Source organism: Eubalaena glacialis, chromosome X (assembly GCF_028564815.1).
Source record: "Eubalaena glacialis isolate mEubGla1 chromosome X, mEubGla1.1.hap2.+ XY, whole genome shotgun sequence".
Lineage (NCBI taxonomy): Eukaryota > Metazoa > Chordata > Mammalia > Artiodactyla > Balaenidae > Eubalaena > Eubalaena glacialis.
Window position 1 is genome coordinate 137,504,615 of NC_083736.1, and position 15,949 is coordinate 137,520,563.

Here is a 15,949-nt window from a genome sequence, read left to right on the forward strand (position 1 = left end):
GCCCGTCTGCGGATTTAATGGCAGGGGACTGAGCGGGGGCATCCCACCTGCCGTTTCTGCTTTTCCGGTGGCGAGGGCACCACCTGAGGGCGGGGTGAGATGGGGCGGCCGTGGAGTGCTGAGTTAGGGTGGCCGCGGGAGCTGGGGGGGTCAGAGGGCCACTCGGGAGGCCCGACACAGGCGCGCTGCTGGGCAGCACAGAGGTCCCTTCCAGTGGGGAGCCAGGAATGTCAAGTGGTGCTGAGACTGGGCCGCGCCTGCCCCCTTCCCCTGCGCTCCGAGGACCTTGCCCCCCTGCTGCCCACAACTGCAGCCCTCCTTCTCCTTCCTCCAGCGGGGCTCAGTCCAGGGGGCAGAGGCTGGCTCGGGCGGGGACGGTCACAGTGCTGGGTGGCAGAGGAATGAGACTGGGCCCAGGGGCGGGTGGCGTGGCCCGAGCTCGGGCAGGAATGTGAGGCTGAGGGCTGTGGTCCCGAGTCCTCCAGAGGCGGGTCCTCCCGAGGTGGGTCAGGCGGGGGGGGGGCAGCGGGGGAGCACGGAGAGGCGGGGTGGGGGTGGGCCCAGCACAGGGTCAGAGCTTGTGCGGGTTCACCCACTTGTAGGTGCCCTCGTACTGGAAGCCCACTCTCTTCATCAGCTCGTCCGCCTCCACAGGGCCGCGGCTGGGAGGGGGACAGATGGGGGGAGAGGTGAGGAAACCCTGAGCCCCACGGTCCCCCTCCCCCATCACCCCCATCACCTCCCCGGCCGCCCCCCACACCTGCCGTAGACGTAGGGGATGGGCTGGGCCTTCTCGTGTTCGATCTGGTGCAGCAGAGGAGTGAAGATCCGCCAGGCCTCCCGCAGCTCGTCACTGAGGGGACAGGGGGCGGCGATGGGGTGGGTGGCGGCCCAGAGGGAAGGAGGTGGGGAAGGAGGTGGGGAAGGAGGTGGGGAAGGAGGGAGGGAGGGGCCGCCCCTCACCTGCGCACGAAGTGCATCTGGCTCCCACAGAAGACGTCCAGGATGAGGCGCTCGTAGGCGTCGGGGAGCTTCACGTTCTGCCGGCGGACAGGCGGGAGGGAGTCACCGAGGCGCGCGCCCCTTGGAGCCCTGGCCGCCACCCCCTCCCCGCAGGCGGGCACCCACCTTGTATCTGTTGCCGTAGGTCAGGTCCAGCTCCGACTCCTCGGGGTTGAAGAACATGCCAGGCTTCTTGGTCATCATCTTGGTGTACACGGCCTCATTGGGCTGCACGCGGATCACCAGCTCGTTGCGCTTGCACTGCTGTCGGAAGATGTCCCCGGCCACGTCGCGGAACTGCAGGCGCACCTCGGCCTTGCGCTCGTTCAGGGCTTTGCCGCAGCGCAGGATGAAGGGCACCCCTGGGGGGACAAGGCCAGCCTTGGGGGGCCGTTCGGGTGGATGAGGGGGCCAGGTCCCACCACCGCGGGCCCGGCGGCATCACCTACCGTCCCACCTCTCGTTCTCCACGTAGAGGACGACGGCCGCAAAGGTGGCCGTGGTGGACCCACGGGGCACCGTGGGGTCATCCAGGTACCCTTTGGTGGCCTCTCCCTCACCGTTGGGGTTCCCCACGTACTGGCCCAGGACCACGTTGCTCGCCTGCACCTCTGAGATACACTTCAACACCTTGACCTGGAGAAGAGCCAGGGAGAGGGGCCCCTTGGGTAACAAGGACAGCGGGTGCCAGGAACCATGTGACTCCGAGGGGTGGCTTTCCTGGACGGGTGAGTGGCCCGGATAGTCAGGAGGAGGCTCTGCCACGCAAGGGCCCTCTGGGGCCACCTCAGCCCACCCTCACTGTTTCTGAAGGAGAAGCTGAGGCCTAGAAGGTCAGTTCTGGGACAGGACACCTCGGGCTCAGGACTGGTTGCTGCGGAAAGGGGCGGGGTCTGGGAGGGCGAAGCTCCACCCACCTTCTCATCACGGACGTCATCCGAGTGGGTGGAGGCGGGCTTCTCCATGGCCACCAGACACAGCATCTGCAGGAGGTGGTTCTGCATCACATCCCTGGCGGGAGGAAGGAGCGGACAGTGAGCTAAGGCTCCTCGTTGGCCAGGTTCTGGGGGCTCAGGGCCTGAAACTGGGCTTGTTTCCTGGTCCCCAGTGTCTGCCAGGTCCCCTTAAGGCAAGGAAGAAGACCGTGACCACTCCTGACTGCTCAGACACTCCTGCTGCCAAAACAGGAAGAGGCGACCCTGCAGGGTGGCGGGATGGCCCCCCGCCCATCTCCCAGGAAGGGGAACCAGGCTCTCACCGGATGATCCCAAATTCATCGAAGTAGCCCCCACGACCCTCAGTGCCAAAGGGCTCTTTGAAGGTGAGAATGACGCAGGCGATGTTGTCCCGGTTCCAGATGGGGCCGAAGATCCTGTTGGCAAACCTGCAGGAGGGGCAGGGTGAAGGCTGGTGGGCGTCCGAGGGGGCAGCAGCAGGGCCCCCCAGCGCCCAGCCCTGGCCCCGGTCGCACCTCAGCACCATAAGGTTCTGGACCATCTCCTTGCCCAGGTAGTGGTCGATGCGGTAGATTTGGTCCTCGCGGAACAGGGAGGCGATGTGGTTGGACAGCCGGTCGGAGCTCTGCAGGTCCCTCCCGAAGGGCTTCTCCACGATGATGCGATTCCAGCCTCTGCGGGAGGCCGGAGCTGCGTCACTCCCGCACCCTCGCTGGGGAACAGGGCTGAGACCCTCCTCCCCCTCCACAGCCCCTTCCCCAGGGAGTGAGGGCAGAGCCTCCCTGCGGCCGCTCTGCGGTGAGATGAGCCAGCGGAGCTCTGCCGGGCTGGCCCTCCCGCGGCCTCAGCGCGGAGAGCACCTCCCCTCCTTCCCAGCCCTCAGCGCCGCGCTCAAAGCCTCCTCAGAAGCCTTCTGGGCTGACTGGCCGGCTCTGCTCCCTCCTGGTCCCCGAGGGTCAGGAGTGGCCCCGAGCTAGTGAGAAAACGGGGAGGGGATGCCAAAAGCAGAGCCACCTCCGTGGCTTTTAATGTGGGGAAAGACCCCTTATTCCTCAAGGAGAGTTAATGTGGGACAAAGTGAAACCGACATGGCCGTGGCTTTGGGAAAACAACAGAGCGCTGAGCTGCTGCGGCACAGGCAGCAGGGTTCCCGTGGACCAACGCTGCCCTCTGGTGGTGGTCGAGGGGACCCTGGGAAACGCCGAAAGCTAGAGTAAGCAACCGGCAGCCAGAGTTTCGTGGAGCAACGCTGCCACCTTGTGGTGCTAGCCGGGACTGCTGCCAGGGACAACGGGATTTCATATGGGGCATTTGGAAGGTAAACACGGGTGGTAGCATTTTCAGTAAAGGCTGTTAGAGAACTACTCTTACTCCTATTCCCTTCTTTGGAGAGCTAATTCATGGCAAGAACAAACACGGGACATCTATCTTTTTCAGACTCCCTAGATCGGTCAGCCCAGGAGGCAGGAAGGGAGGGTGAAAGAGCAGCCTTACGTCTGGCTCATGCAGGTTTCGTGGATGTTCTTGGTGACAGCCTCATAGACAGTGGGGGGCAAGGCCAGGTAGAAGAGGCGGTTGGCCTGTGGCCCCTGGTGGAGAGCGTTCATGTGGCTGTTGAGGCGCTCGTAGGAGGCTGCATCGTCGTACTGGCCGGCCACGTAGGAATTGCGGGCAAAGAACTCCTCCAGTTTGGGCTTCTCCTCCGGGGCAGCCTAGAAAATATGGACACAAGGATGTCGGCCCGGCCCCTCCCTCCCTCCCTGATCCCATAGGCAGGGTGGGCTTCCTGAGCAGTCAGCCATCCTAGCCCTGCACTGGGTTCACTCCCATCTCGTCGGCTTTGCACACCCATGGGGGCGGGGGCCGCGTGACCTAAGACGGAAGCCAGAGTTCAGGAAACTTTGACCTGGAGAAAGATCTCTCTCCAAAGTCATTCCACCAAAGTACGGTATGTTGAGAAAAGTCAGGCTTGCAGCATTTCCATGGTGGAGGGGCCGCAGGGTACAGTGGGGAGGAACTGGTGAGCCCAAGTCAGAGGGGGCTGGGAAACAGGGGTCTCAGGCTGGCATCAAGGAAGCAGTGGGAGCAGGTGGGGAGGAGTGCCAGGCTGAGGATCCCTAGGGAGGGAGTGGCCCCGGCACAGGGGGGAAAGGCTGGGCCTGGGGGCAGGGAGGAAGGGCATCTGTGATGGGAGGGGGGTATGGCACGTATGGAGACCCCAGAAGCCGCTCACTTTGAAGAAGGGCTCGCTCTGCTTGCGGATGTCAGCCACTGTGAGGCGGGAGCGGGCATAGCCCACGATGTAGGTGTCTTCGGGCAAAAGGCCATCCCGGAACAGCCACCTGAGGGCAGAGCACGGCTGTGGCGAGGGCGAGGGCAAGAGGGCCGCAGGGGGCAGTGAGCAGTGGGGGAACAAGCTTACCAGATGGTGGGGTAGATCTTCTTCTTGGCCAGGTCACCCTGTGGCAGAGAAAACAGGCATGGTTAGGAGCTGAGGACATGCCCTAGATCATCTCCCTCCAGGACACCCGGGTACCCTTGTCCTGCCCCTGTGTATAGCCTGAGCAGCTTGAACCAGAGCCCAGCCTAGCCCTTGACCCTGACCCGATAGTGCTCGCACACTGCCGGGGGCACTTCGAGGCAAACAGACCTCGTGCTGGCCAGGAGGCAACCACCAACCCGCTGGTTCCACGATCCACAGACCCCAGTCTCTGGTCGAGCAGGCAGAACCAAAGCCAACACAAGATGCCCGCTTCTAAACAGCTCACGGGCTAAAGAAAACCCTAAATTCCCTGGAACCGAATGGCAATGGAAGTAGCACACATCAAAACTGAGACGTGACCTTAAATGCTTAGGTTAGCAAAAAAGAACAGCTGGAAGCTGATGAGCTCCGAATTCAATTGAAGAAGTTAGAAAAAGGACAGCAGAATTTTAAAGCCAAACAAATTACAAGGCAGGGAACAATGAAAAATAAAAATGAATAAAATGGAAAACAAACCAAAAGAAAAGATCAACAAAGCCAAAAGTTGGTGTTTGAAAAAGACTAATCAAAACAGACAGCCCTCTGGCAAGACTGGTTTTTAAAATTAATTAATTAATTAATTAATTAATTATTGGCTGCGTTGGGTCTTTGTCGCTGTGCGCGGGCTTCCTCTAGTTGCAGCGAGCGGGGGCTACTCTTGGTTGCTGTGTGCGGGCTTCTCATTGCGGTGGCTTCTCTTGTTGCAGAGCACAGGCTTCAGCAGTTGTGGCTCGCGGGCTCAGTAGTTGTGGCGCACGGGCTTAGTTGCTCCGTGGCATGTGGGATCTTCCTGGACCAGGGCTCAAACCCGTGTCCCCTGCATTGGCAGGTGGATTCTTAAACACTGCACCACCAGGGAAGTCCCAAGACTGCTTTTTAAACAGGCACCAAGAATTAGGAGTGCAGTGGGACAAAACTACCGACGGGAAAGACAGAAGAGGGGTTTATGAACAACCTTACTCCATGTCTGGCAACTTACGTGAAACGGACACATTTCTAGAAAAATCCAATATACCAAAACGGAGCAAGGGACCTGAGCAGGCAATGGTTATTAAGGAGACAGGATTGCAGCCACAGCCTTCCCACCAAGACAAGCCTGGCCCTGATCCTGGCACAGAAAGCTCTGCCAGCGGGTCTCCCAGGAAGAGAGAACGCCAGTCTGAGGCAAAGCCTGCCTGGGAAGCACCTGCTGAGTCACGTGATGGGGCCCCAGAACCCTGTGGCTGGAACCTCTGAGAAATGCACACAGGAGGCCCCAAGCCCATCTTGTCCATGTACACAGATGCAGATGCAAAATTTCTGCAGAAGATACCAGCAAACCCGATTCTGGAACGTCAAAAATGGAGTATGTCGGAACCAAGTTGGGGTCATCCTGCAAACGAAAGGTTGGTTTGATGCTGAAAAGCAAAAAAAAAAAAAAAAAAAAAAAAAAAACACTGAACTTCACCACATTAACAGATTAAAGGAAAAAAAGCTGTAAGAAATCTGTCTACTCCTTTTGATTTTTCAATCTAGCAGCCTTGCTAAGCTCAGAAGGTGGGGCCCGGGGAACCTGAGGCGGCTGGGGCCGGGGTGCTGGCGGCTCCTCGTGCTCGGCTGTTGGCTTGTGTCCGCGTGAAGCTTTCCAAAGTAAGAGCAAGGGTATGAACACACAGCAACTGTGGGCAACAATATGGTCATCCCACAGAGGTGACAGAAGGCTCACTAAAAAGTCACCAAGTCCCTTCTCTCCACTCCAGTCGCCATAGCCATGGCAACATGCGTTAATTTGGTGACCTGACAAAGGAATTCTCCACTCTGTGGAAGAGGCTTCGAGTGAGGGCATGGCCTGGGGGGCAGAGGAAGCCTGCGGGGCACAGCAGGCCACCCTTTCATGCGCCCGCCCTGTAATCAGGGAGGGCCGCTGGGCGGAGGCGCTGGACTCACCCTGGGCAGGAAAACCACCTCCAGGGATAAGGACCCAAATCTTCACGGCAAAATGACCTTAGGAGCCACGTAACCACTGGACGGGTTCACGTCTATGAACCACTGCAGAACAGAAGCCGCGTGACCAGAAGCGAAGCAATTCCAACCTGATTAAAATCCCTGCCCCCTAGACAGACAGTTAGGAAGGCACTTGGGGGGCTCCTGGGTGGCGGTGGAGGTCGGGGCGGGCCACTTATGAGACTCAAACGTTCGCGTTCCTCCTGTCCTTCGCTTCGGCCTCCAACTCCCAGGCTGAGCCGACCTCTGCATGCAGACAAGCCCAGGTGTCTGTTCCACCCCAGGTCACCACCTCCAGGCTCCACCGGGACCCCGACGGCCCGAAGTGGGCGGTTCCCAAGCCAGGGTTCCCCCTGCTGCCGCCCCTGCCCATGTCTTGCCAACTGCTCAGAACTGATCCCCCACGTGCCTGCCACCTTCCACGGGAGCCACGGACACAGCAGCGCATCAAGGTCCGGCTCCGACTCCCAGCCGGGGCCTCGAGCTGCTCCCGAGCCCAGTAGCCCCCAACTGCGGGCCCCTCCTGCCAGGGCCCATCGGTGCCTGCTTCCTGCTTCCCCATCACTGGGACCGGGCCGGTGGGAGACTCCACTCTGGTCCCCGGGGCTCGGTGGGCCCCGCCTGCTCCCGGGCTTGTCGGGGACTGGCCGGGAGAAACGACCAGCACCACGGCCCACAGCCACCTCCCGCCTTCCTGGCCAAGTGGAATGTTTGCTTCCGATCAAATTCCAGCAGGCTGCCCGCCGGGCCCAGTGTCCTGCCTGCTGACTCACGGCGCCCCACACCCCACTGCTCTCGCCGGTCCCTTTGGGATTAACTAGCGATAGAACCTGCTCGCCTTGTTCAGCTCAGCCCTGCGACCAGTGGCCTGTCGGGCTCCGAGTCACCCGACGGAAAGACGAGGTAGGACCCAGGACAGTGCGGGGCAGGGGCCCGGGGAGGCCCACCCTCCCCACCAGCCTGGGCTGGACTCCTCTGCCAGAACCACCATGGGAAGAGAGCACGCTGCGCATGGTGGGGGCGATGATGGGGCTCCCGAGGACCACAGCGGGGAGGGACGTGCCTGGGGACACATGGTGACGTAGTAGGAGAAGCAGTACCTGATTCAGGTTTCCAACTGTCAGCAAACGGCCGTGGGCCGCCACCTGCCTGTCACCGCCCAGGTCTGACCTCAGTCTCCAGTTTTATAAACCCTTGGTCTCGGTCTCGGAGGCTTTTAGGGTGGAGGGGCGCGGCAGAGAATGCAGAGGCTGGCTGCCAGCTGGAGGCCAGGCAGGGGTGGGCTATCCCTGTCCCCCTAGGGCCACCCGGGTTAAGGATTGCCCAGGTCCCGGGGTGGACCGCAGCTCTGCTGGGGCCCAGCTGGATCTCAGCCACTGGGGTGAGACCCTGGGGCTGCTGAGGCAGGCTGGGCTGCAAAACCAACAAAAGGGCCTCCCTCCTACTCCCTGGGGCTCATGAATCATCAGGCCGTTGGGGGAGTGCCAGAGTCATCATGACACAGCAAGAATCTTATCGCCCTAAGAGGGGAGGCAGCCCAGAAACACCCCGAGGAGAGGGAGGGCTGAGGCTGCCAGGTCATGCCATGCACGGGCCCATCACTGGGATGGGACCTGAGCACCCATCGAGCGCACGGCCCTCGTGGTCCAGGTGGGGAAACCGAGGCCCAGAGAGGCGAGGGATGTGCTGAGGACCGTGCAGTGAGCCAATCCTGCCCGAGGGGGCTCCCAGTCCTGTTCTCCTTCTCTTGCCCCGAATGCTCTCTCCGCCCACTGGGGGGAAAGTGGCTCCAGCCTGGGAGAGGACACATACGATGTGCCAGGCCCCAGGTTCCTCTCCCAGTGCTGGTCTATAAGGAGAAACTGAGCTCCTTCATTCCAGAGCTCTCTGAACTGGGACAGTAAGTACCTCCACTCCCTTCCCGGCCGAGGGTGGGGGTCCTGAGAAGGGGGACAGCGGTCTCAGAGCAGGGAGAAGAGAGTGGCTGAAAGCCCATCGGTAAGGCCACGAGCCAGCCTCAGGACGCCCCCAGGAAGGAAGCTGGGCACGCGGGCGATGGCTGGGTAAGCGGGCCAGGGAGGAGAGGCGGCAGAGGACAGCCCTGCAGCCCAGCCTGCCCCAGGGGCTCTGCGTCCGCTCATCCTTCTGAGAGGAAGGCTCTGTTCCGTGGCCCTCCTCGTGAGCCCTGGGAACACGAAGGTCTGGCAGTGTCTGCTGTCACATGCACTCACCTTCGGTCCCGGCCCCCAGGACAGTTCCCACGAGGAGGAGGAGGAGGGGGAGGGAGGGGGGAAGCCTCCCAGCTGGGCTAGGTGGGAGCTGTTCTAGGTGCTGCCCATGCAGGGACAACCCCACCCCCCCCACCCCCCCCCTCCCCGGCACCAGGAACAGGAGGAGGGAGAAATACACAAGGGCTCTTCCTCAAGGACCCTCCTCCTCCCCCACTCTGCCCTGCTGGAGCAGCACTCCCCACTTCTGCTCTAGAAGCCTCTGGTTATTGCTCCCAGAGCAGAGGAGAGCAAAGGGGAACCCTACTGTTGGCAAAGAAACAAAGTTGCCTAAGCCCAAGCCCGCCCCACAGGAAGGCAGTGGAGTCACAGAGTCAGCTCCGCAGAGCCCAGGGCCCTCCACACTTGTTTCCAAAGACCTCAGGTGCTAAGTGCAGACAATGAGGTTCAGAGAAGGAAAGACACCTGCCCCAGGCCACAGAGCAAACCTGGGTGCTCTCAATGAGGTATCTAAATGTTGAGGGCCTGGGGCCATATGCCATTTACTGAGGCCTGGGACCCTCTGTTGGAGCATCCCGTGACAGGCCGGTATGGGGACGGGGGGAAGGAGGAAAAATAGTCCTGAGTTACTTTCTCCCCCAAGCTATTTCTTGGACACAGTCCCAGGTGTGAAGGTTTCTGGCTCCTCTAAGGGGATGAGGCTGGGCCAGGGGGGTGCTAGGCCTGCTCCGTGTGCTCGTCCTGGGTGACAGGGGGTCAGGGGACAGTGTTTGGGGTGACCTTCCTTCCCTCCCACTGGCAGAGCCCTGCATTCTGGCTCGCTTTCCCAAGTTCTGAACAGAATCACAAAACTGGCAGGAAGCAGGCTCTGCAAAGCACGGTGGCGTGTTACGACACATGAACGAAGAACCAAGTTCCTCCAGAGCTGAGGGGACAGGGGTGTGGAAGTCACAGAGAGACAACGTCTTCCCCATCAAGAGCTGACTAGTTTGGGTAGAACTCTTGCTTGAGGTTTATATAGTAAGTTACCAGCAAAGATGCTCATATCATGGGTAGCAGATTCTTGGTCAAGTCCACGGTGAAAAGTGAAAAGAGACCACTTTCACTTTGAGATGAAACCCTGACAGCTCCCCAGCCCCTGCTCACGTCTTACCACCGGGGAGATCTTGTTTCCACACGGCACGCGGGGAGAGTGCTTCAGTCAGGGGTCATGGCTCTCCGAGGACCCACCCTCCCTCCCTCTCCTGTTCCCCCACCCCCATCACGTATGGTCAGCGTGCTTTACTTCTGCCTTTGCTTCTACTCTTTGGCCTTTCTGATCAGAGCAAAGTGGCAGTTCCACTGGCTAGACAATGGGGCTGGTCTCAGTTCCTCAGCAGGCCTTGGAAGCTGGGGCAAAGAGATGGCGTTTCAAGAAAGGTCGAGTGTTTTTCCTCAGGGAACTTGACGGTAGAGAGATAAGGTAGAGATTCGGCCTCGAATCCTACCTCTGGATCTAACTGTGTGACATCTGTCAAGTCAGAAACAGGTTTGGAAAACATACTCCCAGAATGAATCGCTTCCCCTGTTTGGATCTCAGTTTTCCCTGTGGAGGAGGAAGTCCAACCAGACAGTCTCTAAGGACCTCCCAGCTCCAGGACATAGGTCTACAGTCAATGGCTGCACACGGACTTCAGAAATGCCTTGCGGTGTGTGTATACTGGGTGGTGGCAGGAGGAGTGGCACATGAGCAAGAGCAACAGCGAGAGCCCAACCGAGCAGAGCCCGGGGGACCCGACGACAATCAGTTGGGAAAGCCCAGGTACCTAAAGGGAAGGGACCCGAAGCAACGTCATGCTCTAAGTCTGCTGCTTCTACGATGCGGGGCCTGGGGGAGACTCACCGATGCACCCATGATGATAAAGATATGCGTATCAGCCTGATGGAAGGCATCGCCCTGGTACAGCTCTTCCCGCAGGATCCCGCACACCTGGGTCCGGCTCAGAGCCACCTGCCCTGCCATGATGCTCTCTGGTGGAAGAAAAACTCGTTAACAAGGCAGGAGAACAGAAGAGCATTGAGAAGCTGGCCCCTTTCTGGAGGGGTCCTTTGGGCTCTCACCCAGCTGGTGCCTGATTATTGAAACCACTCACTGTGAATGGCTGGGGAGCAGGATGTTTGGGAGGTTAGAAACTGCTGGCCCTGGGCTCTGGCCATACTCTCTGGGCAACCTTCTTTCATGGTGTATGTTACAAAATTACCCAAAGCATTAGTGAATTCCTACTAGGGCCTCCGCTCTGGGGGACTGAGTAAAACCCTGCTGGAGCATCGTACGACCTGCTTAAGACTATCTCACCCGGGATTCAGGCGGAAACTCCACAATGAGCCGGAGCATGCTAGATTGTGCAGCTGATGGAGTGTAGCTCCAGCCCTCCTCCTGCCACGCTGCGAGACACCGGGAAGTTCCGTGTCCAGTGTGGCGGGGGGGCGGGGATGCAGGGGACTGTGAGATCGGCTAAGACCCTCTCGATTTTGCCCCGTTCCCAAGTATGGGAAATCAAAGTGCCTCGCAGCGCCGCGACCGCCCACTCAGTTACCTGTGCTTCGACACTGCCGCCCGTCGCGCTCGCAGCCCCGGAGTTCCCGGCAGTTTCCGGGGGCTGCTCCCCGCCGGCCCATTTAACCGGCGGGGGCGGGCACCTGGTCTGAGCTGACCAGCCTCAGGCGAGACGCGCGGGTGGGGCCTCTGCAGGCCCCTCCCTCGAGGGGCGGGAAGGGCCGAGGGCGCGGGCAGGTGCGCGCGCATCCCAGGCCGACCCCCCCCCCCCCGCCCCCCACCAGCAGACCCCGTGCGAGGGCCCAGCCCTGGCCCGCCCTGCCCTTTGAGCACCTGCGCTGGCCGCCGGGCCGCGAGCCGCCTCCTTTACCCGCCGCCGCTGCACCGTGTCCCCGGTGCTTCGAGAGTCCGCGTGCTGCTCTCCACTGCTCGCCCGCGTGCCCATCCCCGGCCCGCCCCCGCCCCTATAGTCCGGCTTTCTCGCGGGCCCTGGGAGGTCCCGCGCCTTCGCTAAGGACTCCACTTCCGCCGGCCGCGTGGTCACGCCCCTCGACCTTGTTTGTGGGCGGGGCCTTCAGCAGCCCCGTCCCCTCGCCGGACCGGTCGCCGGCTCAGGTCAAACCGGCCCTATTAGATGATAGCCTCGTCGTGGCTCCTCCCCTAACGGGGGCGGGGCGGCCAAGCGCCCCGTGGCTGGATGCCACCGACGGAGAGACAAGGGGGAATGCGGGTCGCGACGCATATTACTGGGGAGCGTCCTGAGGGCCAGCCGAGGCTGGCGGGCTCGGGTTTCGGTCTGAGGCAGCCTCCCTCACACCTCTCGCCGGCCGGCCGGGGTCGGGGCCTGAGTGTTTTACTTCCGGATCCCACAGCTACGACACCGGAAGCCGGAAGTGGGAATTTGGCAGCGGGAGAAAGGAAGGGCTACCGCGGAACCCGGACTTTCTCGGAGCATCGGGGTCCGAGGAGCGCTCGGGGCCCGCCACTCCCGCCTTTCTCACGTCGGACCGACTCTGCTGACAGGTGTGGTCCTCTTCTCCGAAGACAGGGTACCATCGGTGGGCGTTCCGCCGCCTCCGAGACCCCCCCCTCCCCCCGCCCCGGACGACCAGGCTTCCCCCTCCTGTTGGGCCCCGGCCGGGTTCTGCCGCCAGCTTCTAGACCAGGGGCCGAGGCCGGCCGATTTAGGACTCAGGTTACTTTGGCGGCGAGCGGGACTGTTTCTGCCTCTTCTTCCTCCACCACGGCGGAGTCTGACCACACCCCTAGTTTGTGAATGACTCTTCTAGTTCGGAGACATTTTCTGTTCATCAAACTTGACTGCATTTGAGGTTAAGTTCTTTAAAAAGGTCTCAAATATAACTTGGCAGCGAAGTATCTTAACTCATGTGCCTCATTTTGCTCCCTTTGCAAAAGGTGATTGTCTCCCGGACCTCATATCATTTCTGTGACTTGAGGATGAATGGGCCATCCTGGCATGTTCGAGGAACTCATTAAGGAGGCCACTATACCTGGAGTAGAGTGAGCGAGGGGAAAGTACTTAGAGTGGAAGCCATGGGGGACCAGATAGTGCACGGCCTTGTAGGCGGGTTGTAGGGACTTTGAGTTTTATGCGTTGGGCAATGAGGAACCATGGTAGGGATCCGAGTAGAAGAGGATGTGATCAGAATCACCTTTTAGGCTGATTGTTCTGGCGCGGTGGGGAGAACAGACTGTAGGGGGCAAGGGTAGGAGCAGGGTGACCTGTTAGGAGGTGACTGTAGTAATCCAGGTGAGAGACGATAGTGCTCTGATCATTTTATTATGTAAAATTTCAAAGATGTTCGAAAGTAGAAAGAATAGTCTAGTAAATCCAATGTATCCACTTCCCAGCTTCAACAGTTACCAACTCGTGGCTACTTTTGTTTAATTTATACCCCTCACAGTATTCTGTTATTTTCAAAAATAGTTTTATTGACATAATTCACATACCTTACAATTCACCCATTTAAAGTGTACAGTTCGCTGGTATATTCACAGACTTGCACAACCATCACCATTAATTCCAGAACATTTTCATCACTCCAAAAAGAAACCCCATAAACTTTAGCCATCACCCCCATCACCCCATCTACCCCAGCTCTAAGCATCCACTAGTCTCTATGTATTTGCCTATTCTGGACATTTCACATAAATGGAATCATATAATATGTGGTCTTTTGTGACTTGTTTCTTTCTCTTAACATAATGTTGTAGCGTGGGAACGTACTAGATTTTGTTTATTCATCAGTTGATGGACATTTGGGTCATTTCCACTCTTTGGCTGTTAGGAGTAATGCTGCTGTGAACATCCCTGTGTGGACATGGGTTTTCATTTCTTTCAGGTAGATACCTAGGAGTTCCCCCATTATTTTGAACCAAATTCCAGACACCGTGTAATTTCGTCGGTAAATATTTTAGTGTGCATCTCTAAGAAATGACTTTGAAAGAAACATAACTACGATACCACTATCACACCTAAAATAATTACCATTATTTGCTTAGCATCATCAAATAAATTCTAAGATGCATTTTGACAGGATTTCCTGATGGATCCGATGTGAGCTGTGAGAGGCAGAGAGGACTCAAGAAGGACTCCTAGGTTTTGTCCTGCTAACTGGAGGATGGATTTGCCATCAACTGGTAATAAGGAAGGCCGTGGGTGAGCTGGCTTCTGGGGACTGTCAGGAGTGCAGTTTTAGAGACGTTAGTTTTGAGAGGATGACTAGATACCCAAGTGGAGATGTTGAGTTTGATGTGTTAGTTTGGAGTTCAGGAAAGAGTTCTGATTCGGGGCATCATCAGCATTAAGATGAGGGTTACAGCTTTGAGTATGGGTGGAATTAGTATTGGAGTGACTGGAGTTAGAGAAACGATCCCAGAACAGAGCCCTGGGCACCACCACGTGAAGGGCTGGGCTGATGAGGATGGTCCAGTGAAAGAGCCTGAGCAGGAGCAGCCAGTGAGGTAGGAGGAAAACCAGGAGAGTGGGCTGTTCCGGAATCAGGGACCAGCGATCCGTCAGATACTGCTGATGGGTCAGGAGGGTGTTCAGGTAAGTATCAGTGTAATAGTGAAACGTCCAGGCTCATTCGGTGTTCAAGTCTCTGGCTGAAGCTCAGGCCCTACTCCTGGAAACTTCTGTTGGGATTGGCCTCCTCCTCCACGTAGTCGGTCTTCTTGGTCAGGACTTAAAAGGGCTCCGGGCTGGTGCTGTCCGGCATAGCCTCCCTCTCTGTACTCGAGTTCATAAGAGAACGCAAAGAGCTCAGCCTGTGTCTGCCACTTTCTCTTCGGCTGTGAGCCCAGCTCCCACTTTCGGATGCTTCAGTACACGTCAGGTGCTAGATGTCCGCCTTGGCCCCTCAGGTCCAGGGAACACTCATCAGACTCTGAGTGAAGCCCCTCTTACTTGGTGTATGGATTTCCTAGGGCTGCTGTAGGAGATGTCCACAAGCCAGGGGGCTTAAAACAACAGAAATTTATCCTCTCCCAGCTCTGGAGACCAGAAGCCTGAGATCAAGGTGTTGGCAGGGCCGTGCTTCCTTTGGAGGTTCCAGGGGAGGGTTCTTCCTGCCTCTTCCAGCTTCTGGGGGCTCCAGGTGCCGCTTGGCTTGTGGCCGCATCGCTCCCGTCTCTGCCTCCATCTTCACGTGGCTTTTCCTCTGCGTCTGTGTCTCTGCTCTTCTGTGTCTTATAAGGACCCTGCCATTGGATTTAGGGCCACTCTCATCCAGGATGATCTCATCTCCAGATGCTTAACTTTATTACATCTGCAAAGCCCCTTTTGCCAAGTCAGGTCACAGTCACAGGTTCTGGGGCTCAGGGCGTGGACATACCTTATTGGGGGCCATCATTCCACTCAGTACACTGGGTGAGGGGCCAGCACCCTCCACTCGTGCTTGGAGGTGTATGTGTCGGGGTAGGATTCCCGGCACACTGACACCTCCCTCCAAAAATAATCTTCTCCGTGATTTCTCCTCTCTGGTGAAGTTCTTCAGGTTACAGCCTGGAGATAGTGCTAGGCACAGTTTACAACCAGTGCTGAACCGTGACCTTTCGAAGCGCTGCGTAAACGCCCGTACCTCCCTTTGGAATGGGAGTGTGTGCCACCTCTTAGCACCCTTTTCCGCTTGGCACAGTGCTCGTCAAAGTGTGGCGCCCGAACTCCTCGCCGGCCTGCCGGGTAGGAGAATTCTGCATGGGCCTCCTCATGTGACGCCTCTGCTGGCTCTCTGTTTCAGACCCTGACGTGTTGGATGAGCAGGCCCCCCTGGAAGAGTCCGCTGTGTGAGATGGTGCAGCCTAGCGGCGGCCCGGCAGGGGACCAGGACGTGCTGGGTGAAGAGTCTTCTCTGGGGAAGCCGGCCATGCTCCACCTGCCTTCAGAGCAGGGTGCTCCTGAGACCTTCCAGCGCTGTCTGGAGGAGAATCAAGAGCTCCGAGGTGAGGGAGGCGGCGGGTGTGTGGAGTAAAATGTCCGGGGACCCGGCACTGCTGGGGCAAGGGTTATCCCACTCACCTGCGCCTCTGCATTGACTGGGACTGGGGTGGGCCAGTTAGAGACTCAAGCTCAGCTGCCCTTCCTCTTTGTTTCAGGTGGGATTCCCTGGAAGTGGACTTTGAGATACAGAGTGGCATGCAGGACATTTATTTAGAGTCCTCTTAGGAGTAACACTGGGGAGGGGAAGGGAAGGGCAGGGCA

General features: G+C 58.6%; 2 protein-coding genes across 9 annotated transcripts in view; one reads left to right on the forward strand and one right to left on the reverse strand.

Annotated features, from left to right (window-relative positions):
* On the reverse strand, positions 1 to 11,767 carry G6PD (glucose-6-phosphate dehydrogenase). Of its 2 annotated transcripts, none has more exons than XM_061178287.1 (13): positions 11,560 to 11,767; positions 10,573 to 10,700; positions 4,381 to 4,418; positions 4,192 to 4,300; positions 3,453 to 3,670; positions 2,474 to 2,632; positions 2,261 to 2,386; positions 1,920 to 2,013; positions 1,452 to 1,638; positions 1,129 to 1,364; positions 964 to 1,040; positions 761 to 853; positions 1 to 662 (listed from the first exon to the last, which is right to left on the reverse strand). In XM_061178287.1, exons 1-13 carry the CDS (start codon positions 11,669 to 11,671, stop codon positions 572 to 574), a joined length of 1,668 nt encoding a protein of 555 aa, XP_061034270.1. In that variant the 5' UTR covers positions 11,672 to 11,767; the 3' UTR covers positions 1 to 571. The 2 variants fall into 2 exon arrangements, with proteins under 2 accessions (XP_061034270.1, XP_061034271.1); XM_061178288.1 differs by lacking the exon at positions 11,560 to 11,767 and adding an exon at positions 11,267 to 11,370.
* The window catches only part of IKBKG (inhibitor of nuclear factor kappa B kinase regulatory subunit gamma), a 22,223-nt gene continuing 13,548 nt past the window's right edge, over positions 7,275 to 15,949 (forward strand). For 4 of the 7 annotated variants that reach the window (XM_061178290.1, XM_061178292.1, XM_061178291.1 and 1 more), the window contains exons 1-2: positions 12,121 to 12,249; positions 15,489 to 15,690. In XM_061178290.1, the coding sequence (XP_061034273.1) occupies positions 15,504 to 15,690 (187 nt within the window). In that variant the 5' untranslated portion in view covers positions 12,121 to 12,249; positions 15,489 to 15,503. Of the gene's footprint in view, positions 7,366 to 12,120; positions 12,250 to 15,488; positions 15,691 to 15,949 lie in introns of those variants that run through there. The other 3 variants (XM_061178294.1, XM_061178295.1, XM_061178296.1) reach the window with 1 other exon arrangement.

Coding starts and splice junctions, on each gene's coding strand:
- G6PD (XM_061178287.1), bottom strand. CDS start 11,671: ATGGGCACGCGGGCGAGCAGTGGAGAGCAGCACGCGGACTCTCGAAGC. Junction 4,419..10,572: donor TTATCATCATGGGTGCATCG/GTGAGTCTCCCC, acceptor TCTCTGCCACAG/GGTGACCTGGCCAAGAAGAA. Junction 854..963: donor CAGATGCACTTCGTGCGCAG/GTGAGGGGCGGC, acceptor CTGTCCCCTCAG/TGACGAGCTGCGGGAGGCCT.